The sequence below is a fragment of the Sceloporus undulatus genome, chromosome 3, assembly GCF_019175285.1.
Source record: "Sceloporus undulatus isolate JIND9_A2432 ecotype Alabama chromosome 3, SceUnd_v1.1, whole genome shotgun sequence".
NCBI lineage: Eukaryota > Metazoa > Chordata > Lepidosauria > Squamata > Phrynosomatidae > Sceloporus > Sceloporus undulatus.
Window position 1 is genome coordinate 100,701,817 of NC_056524.1, and position 7,579 is coordinate 100,709,395.

Genomic DNA, 7,579 nt, shown 5'->3' on the forward strand with positions numbered 1-7,579 from the left:
CAGAATGAAGGTTATGTCATCTCACTATCACTTTACTAAGTCAACACTGATAACTTTCACTATCCTGTTGGAAAATTATTTTCTCCAGGGACCCAAGCAAGAAAGGGTAGTCTTGCCATGGCCTGCCTGATATTAATCCCTTATGAAGTTAAGTAATCTGAGCTGCATAAACAACTATTACTGTATAAGTATAATGATCTTTTCAGTGACTTCAGTGATGCAGACTCACAGCCAGCTACTGAATGGATGGAATAAAGATGCCATTCCAACACTGTCATTTTGACAACCTGCATCCTAAAACATCTCTTAAAAACAATTCTTCTTATTATTTTGAACAATTGGAAACTATTAATATTTTAACACATTCAGAATATGTATGATTATTATTTTTCCAACCTTCCTCATGAGATAGGCTAGACTAAAGATATTGGAAAGTAGGTCTACTTCATCCTAGCCCTGTCCATTTCCCCTTCCTAGTTATCCTTGGGAAAATAGATTCTAAAACACCAAACAAAACTAGAGAACTTTCATTTTTATCTTGTGTCCATCACTAGTCAGCCATATACATGTAGTGCCATACTTATAGGACTCTCAGCAACCTTTCTCGTGTCCCTTCAATATGTTGCCAGAAAAGTGAAACTGTCCCCATGTGAGGCTCCCACAGAGGCTTCACTAGTCAGCCATATACATGTAGTGCCATACTTATAGGACTCTCAGCAACCTTTCTCGTGTCCCTTCAATATGTTGCCAGAAAAGTGAAACTGTCCCCATGTGAGGCTCCCACAGAGGCTTAAATACCTGGAAAGCCCTAGATCCTGTATGAACTTGGAAGCTAAGCAGGGTAAGGCCTGTTGAATACTGTATTTGCATACCGGACTAGCAACAAATATTGGGTGCCGTAGGCTGTATTTCAGAGGAAGGCAATGGCAAACCAATTGGAAATATTTCTTGCCTAAGAAAACCCTACAAAATTCATGCTTTTGCCATACATTGACAAGTGAGACACAAACACAGAGGCTCTGCCATCATCTTTATTCCTTTCCTGATACTGTTGTGATTTGCAATGATTTCGTCCTAGAATATGAGGAACGTCCAGCAAGTCAAATACTGACTGGAAAGTGGATAACTCTTTCATTGGAATCATCTATGCTGAGGTGAGGTTAGAATAGGAGGGCAGATGTTAGCAAAGGAATAAGGAGGCCCTCATAGCTTCTTTGGCCAATTTATCACTTCACATAATCTTGTTAGATTAGGTTTCTACCTGTGGATGCATATATTCTTGCTTGTTTGTCAGGTAAAACCAGCAGGTATTACCAGGAAGTATGTAGGCCCATAGAAGGAAGCACTGTCTTGCATAGGGCATTGTTGGGAAGGCCAGCAAAAGCCTAGGAGGAAGCATGCAAGCCACGAAGAAGGGAAGTGAAAGGCCAGAGTTTTACCAAGGGCAGAGATGTACCAAAAAATGTGACTGCTGTAAGGGTGAAAGGACAGTAAAATGTCACAGAAGAGATTTATAAATGTCTTCCTCTTTCTTTCACTTTTCAAGGGAAGAGGGTGGGCTGGGTTTGTGCCCAAAGATGCCTACGTGTACGGGGTAATTTTGTATTCACCAACTGCTCAGATTACTGCTTCCAAGGCATCATCACCCACAGAGGGACTCTCAAAAGATTTCTAAGGCCAAGTTGATGGTATGTATCGGGAGAGGGGTTCTGCAAGTAATTGGACTCTAAGCCATTTAGTAACTTATAATTTAATACTGATACTTTCAAGTCACCTCAGAAGCAAATAGGCAGCAAGATCATGGAGAATGAGTACAACACAATTCTACAGTATGACTAAGCAGCAGCATTCTATTCCAAGCAAACCCTCCAGTGTCTTCAAGGACAGATCCAAGCACTATAGCAGTCCAGAAAGAACTAGGGCATGGATCACTGTGACCAGGCTATCTCAAATCAATATGGATGGAGCTTGTGAACCAGTTAGAGCACAAAGTTGGTCCTCTTGGGCCACCATTGATAAAACTGGACCCAGGAGCACACTCAAATTATGTGCCTGTCCTTCAGGGGGAGCACAGTTTTTTCCACAACAGTCCACTTCCTTACTTGATGTGGACATTCTCAAGCTGCCATCCCGAGAATGCCTCTGTCTTGACTGGATCCAGTCTCAATCTACTGGCCATCACTCATTACAGTCTTAGACTACTGGCTTGGTCTCTGTACTGCTTCACCTGATTCTGATGGAAAGGAGAGAGAGAGAGAAAGAGCTGGGTGTCAACCATGTATGGTTCCTCACCCAAATGATATGCCACCTCAAATCTATAAATACTTTCCTCCACTACATTCATATAGATGTTAAAGACAAAGTGAATAAAGATTCACAGAATCACAGAGTTGGAAGGGACCACAAGGGCCATCCAGTCCAACTCTATTCTGCCATGCAGGAACTCGTAGTCAAAGCCTCCCTGACAGATGGCCATCCAGCCTCTGTTTAAAGACCTCCAAGGAAGGAGACTCCACTTCACTCCGAGGGAGTGTCTTCCACTGTCGAACAGCCCTTACTGTCAGGAAGCTCTTCCTAATGTTGAGGTGGAATCTCTTTTGCTATAGCTTGCATCCATTGCTCCGGGTCCTAGTCTCTGGAGCAGCAGAAAACAAGTTAGCTCCCTCCTGAATATGACACCCCTTAAAGTATTTAAACAGGGCTATCGTGTCACCTCTTAACCTTCTCTTCTCCAGGCTAAACATCCCCAGTTCCCTAAATCGTTCCTCATAGGGCATGGTTCCCATATAGACTGGTGCTCTATCTGTGCCCACTGACTACAACTGTTTCCTTCTTTCCTGGAAACCTGTCAGAGACCAAGAGCCAGCTTTGGCCCAGAGACCACTACTTTGAGCAGCACTGCTGTTGCCCAGAGTTTCATGTCTACATACAGTACACATGGTTAGGGGAGGGATTCAGATAATCAGGTCTGAGGGGAACTGATATGTGGAAAGTGCTAACAGAGGCAACCGTTAGCTTCAGGGGAGTCTTGCACTTTGAGCCTGGGCCTGGGAGCTGCTTCACTGCGCACAGACCTTTTTGAGCCAGGAAAAGCCAACATGCACAGGAGCATTAAAACCTTGGCCACATATTGACTGCAAAACTGCTGCCCACGGAGTATTTGGTGGCTTTTAAATAAACGTGTTTACAGTCAGCAGAAAAACCCTTATTATTGTACAGTATCGTCTTTGTTCTGTTGTATTTTATCTCTGTAGTAATCCCCAGGGAGAGGCGGGAAAATATAAATAATAACAATAACAATAACAAATGTCCTAAACCTTTTTGCCACCTTTTTGGCAGCTGTTAAGTAAAGGAGGAGAGGTTTAAAATCCCCATGCGCTGCAAACATTAAAAGAAGACTCTGTGAATGCGTCCTGCTTAACGCTGACATCTATGATAGTAATCGCCTCTATTGTTCGCTAGGAAAATAAGAGGGAAAGAGAAAGACCAATGTAGCAAACAATTCAAATTCAAAGGACAACGTAGCAAGCAATGCTATGACTGTGAGTCTTTGCAGGCATTGGCTTTAACAGAGCGGCCATAAAACCACCATGTCCAGATACTGCAGCCTCTACAGCCTACTGATGCCTGGGCCAAAAAGTCATGCACCAAGGAGCCCTTTGGCTTGACCCTCCTGGGCCTTGGGCCTCTGGGGCTACGGAGGGGATGTGGCAGCCCTCTTTAAGCCTTTGGAGGGGTGATGACAGAGCTTGTCTTCTGCTGCCCCAGAGAACAGGGGCATGGAGCAATGCAGGGAAAGGGATGCCAGCTCCTCAGCAGAGGAACTTCCTGATTGAGAGTCAGGGCTCTTGGACAGCGGTTGCATAAGCGTCATGGTGGAGGCCTCCTCCTCCTGCTCCCAGGAGCCTCCCCCTCTCTCTCTAATGTGGGAGTCTCACCTTTCCTGGGCGTCCTCTGTCTTCAGGGGAGGCTCACATGGTGCCAGAAGCAGCAGCAGCGGCAGCAGCTCCTCTTGCTTTGCTTTGCTTTGCTTTGCCTCCTCCTCCTCCTCCGACCTTCCCTTTCTCCCCCTTCAGAACACCGCGTCACGCACGGCGCGCGCGGACAGAGAAAGAGTGTCTGGCGCCACCCACCGTTCTTCCCTCCCTCCTCAATCTCTCTCTCTTCTTTTCCCTGGCGCCCAGCAGCTCCAACCGTCACTCTTCTCCCCCCCCGCGAAGCGGCGGCACTCAATGACAGCAGCGCCACCTAGAGGCCCTCCTCGGCGTTAAGATGGTTCGCTTTGAACTGCCGCATGAGAGAGAGAGAGAGAGAGAACGCGCATGCGTACACTTCTTTCGTTACTACTCCGTTCATTTCTACTCCTTGACCCTTTCCCCCGCCGCCGCCGCGCGCGTCACGTGACGTCTGGCGGCTCGCGACCAAAGGGAGCAACAAGGCAAACCCCGCCCTTATTCGCTTCCCCTTCTCTCTCCGTTCTCCCTGCGGCCACAGACCGAGGCGAGGCTTTAGCGCCCTCTACAGGTGAAAGCGATAGTCTCTCCCGTCGCACCTACAGACCAGACGTGCTATATATAGACAAGACGGATATAGATAGATACACACACGTACACAGCGCACCCTAGCGAGGCTCCTGAGGACTGCAGCTCGGGGATAGACTTGCGTTGGTTGATTCATAAGATTGGCTTCGGCTGAAAGGGGGGCGGTGCTTGGCTTGGTCGAGGGAGGGGAAAGTGCCGAGGAGGAGCGGGGTTTCCCTCCTAGGCTGCAAGGGCGTTACTACTAGGCCTGGAGTGGGTTGTACCAAGTGCGCCCTAAAGAGAGGGGGGGCATATATTTCCTTATGAAACATCGCCTCTTGTTAAAATGTTCACTTTAAACACATGGAAACATAGGTGGAAGCAAATACATTTAGGCTGAGCGTGTGGTTCTTGTTGGGCGCCTTCAAGCCGTTTCTTTTGGCTCATGGCGGCCCTGAGGCGACCCCTATCATGGGGTTTTCTTGTCAGGTTTCTGGAGGGCGGAGGTTGCCATGGCCATCCTCTGAGGCTGAGAGAGTGTGACTTATTGCCCAAGGTCACTCAAATTCGAACCCTGGTTCCCAGAGTCATAGCCCAATGCCCAAACCATGACACCGTTCTGGCTGCTGTAATTTAAAGACATGATTTGTTTCTGTCACAATTACATCCAGTAATATTTACAATTTATGAGGAACATTTGTACAAAAATTATTACTAAACCATTACGAAACATTACTACACAACATTACAATAGGATAAGAATACATATACATATACTGTATATATGTATATATAAAAGAGAAAAACCATAACTGTCAACTGTACCATATATTTGCTATCAGGTTGTAACTTACTGTGCAAAAGTTATAACCAATTAATTTTTTTATACTATAAACAACTATCCATCTCCCATCATCACACACACATTGCTGTAAATGGACTAACATGGCTATCTCCTGCCATGGGAATTAATACAAAAGGGGAAGGGAGATGTACATATTAAAAGGTGATTATAAAGGTTGATACAGACGCGGTTTTTGCAAATACTGTAATAGATGTTACTTTTCTTGTTTGTTGTTATGATGGAAAAATTTAAAAAAAGGAAATTGAAACAGGTTGGGTCCCCCTTGTCTGGAATGCCGAAATCCAAAATATTCCACAAACCCAAACTTTCTTCATGGGTGGCTGAGATAGTGACACCTTTGCTTTCTGGTGGTTCAATGTACACTAACGTTTTTCATGCACGGAATCCTTTAAAATATTGAACACGAGTCAACAGTGTGACACAGCAGCTGAAACAGCCAATGTGACTCTAGGCTCACCAATAGAAGTATAGTGTCTGGATCAAGGGAAGTCATAGTGCCACTCCATTCTGCCTTGGTCAAGCCTCAGCTGGAATACTGTGTCCAGTTCTGGGCACAATTCAAAAAGGATGTTGAGAAGCTGGAATGTGTCCAAAGAAAGGTGACTAAAATGGTGAAGGGTCTGGAAACCATGTCCTATGAGGAGCAATTTAGGGAGCTGGGTATATTTAGCCTGGAGAAGAGAAGGTTAAGGGGTGATATGATAGCCCTGTTTAAGTATTTGAAAGGATGTCATATTCAGGAGGGAGCAAGCTTGTTTTCTGCTGCTCCAGAGACTAGGACCTGGAACAACATTAGGAGGAACATCCTGACAGTAAGGGCTGTTTGACGGTGTAACAAACTCCCTCAGAGTGTAGAGGAGTCTCCTTCCTTAGAGGTATTTAAGCAGAGGCTGGATGGCCATCTGTCGGGGATGCTTTAATTCTGTGTATTCCTGCATATCAGGAATGGACTGGATGACCCTTGTGGTCTCTTCCAACTCTATGATTCTGTGATTCAATGAGGAAGATCTATAGGGTGGCTAACACAAAATGACAAAATGTAATGTATGTTATACCAAAACGCTTCTGCTCCCTCCAGACACATAGGCTTACTTTCTAGATCTTTTCAGGCCAGATTTCTTTAGCGCATTGGTCTAACAGAAAATCCATTTGGTTAGAATTAACAATTCAAATTATACCAAGGCTTAATGTTGTAATTTATATATTGTTGTAGGTCAGTACTCTATATTTCTAATTCATGCATTTCCTTTTCTCATTCTGCTGATAATCTTTTGTGACTCTCTGGTCTGTTTAATTTCCTTTTGAGTGCCTCCATAGAATGAGAATCTCTCCACAGAATGAGAATAAAATTGGCAAAATGTCTCCAGTTTATTGGATTTCACAAAGGCCATGAGAAACTACGAACCTTTTTTTTCCCAGGGCAATTATATGAAATGAAGCAATGCACAATTGTTTCTACAATACTGCATCCATACACAGAATAACTGTTCCTTTCTAGTTCTTTTATGTATGTGTGTGTAAATGCCTGCTGTATTCAAATAGACGTTTCTGCTTGATTGCTATATATATCATATACGTACATTTGGGGCTACATCTATACATGCACATCACCACCATTGCCGGTGTGGATTGACTCAAAGATTCTCCAACTCCAAATACATACACAGGTTGGCGACTTTGCGCATATTTCTGCTTGCAGAAAGTCTCAAAATCTGTCCCCAACTTTACTAGTTAAAAGTGTTTCAAATAGTAGGTCCTTGGAAAGCTTCTGCCTGTCAAAGCTGCATCCGCACTGCAGAAATAATCCAGTTCGACACCACTTTAACTGCCATTGCTCAATGCTATGGAATCCTGGGAATTGTAGTTTGTTGTGGCACCAGAGCTCTCTGACAAAGAAGGCTAAATGTCTCACAAAACAACAGTTCCCAGAATTCTATACCACTGAGCCATGGCAGTTAAAGTACTGTCAAACCGGTTTATTTCTACAGTGTGGATGCAGCTGGAATCAACATAAGACAGCTTTATAGTAACTTTAGTGGCAGGAATCAATCGCTGTTCCTGAGGTAAAGAAACCAGGAGGACCAGATAGGAAAAAGCTGTCACTGTGCCTGTTGTCCAAAGCATCCTGGGAGCTGTAAAAACTTCTTACCTACAGCCTTTAGAAGGTCCCTGCACCGCAAATTTGCTGTCCCTG

The 7,579-nt window shown here is 44.6% G+C and overlaps 1 protein-coding gene across 3 annotated transcripts in view; it reads right to left on the reverse strand.

Annotated features, from left to right (window-relative positions):
• REV1 (REV1 DNA directed polymerase) overlaps positions 1-4,473 on the reverse strand; it is a 49,449-nt gene extending 44,976 nt beyond the window's left edge. Inside the window, exons 1-2 of one of the 3 annotated variants that reach the window (XM_042461098.1) lie at positions 3,939-4,473; positions 2,103-2,233 (exon numbers count right to left, since the gene is read on the reverse strand). In XM_042461098.1, coding sequence (XP_042317032.1) covers positions 2,103-2,179 — 77 coding nt within the window. In that variant the 5' untranslated portion in view covers positions 2,180-2,233; positions 3,939-4,473. The remainder of the gene's footprint in view (positions 1-2,102; positions 2,234-3,938) is intronic. The other 2 variants (XM_042461095.1, XM_042461096.1) reach the window with 2 other exon arrangements.
• Between the last annotated feature and the right edge of the window lie 3,106 nt (positions 4,474-7,579).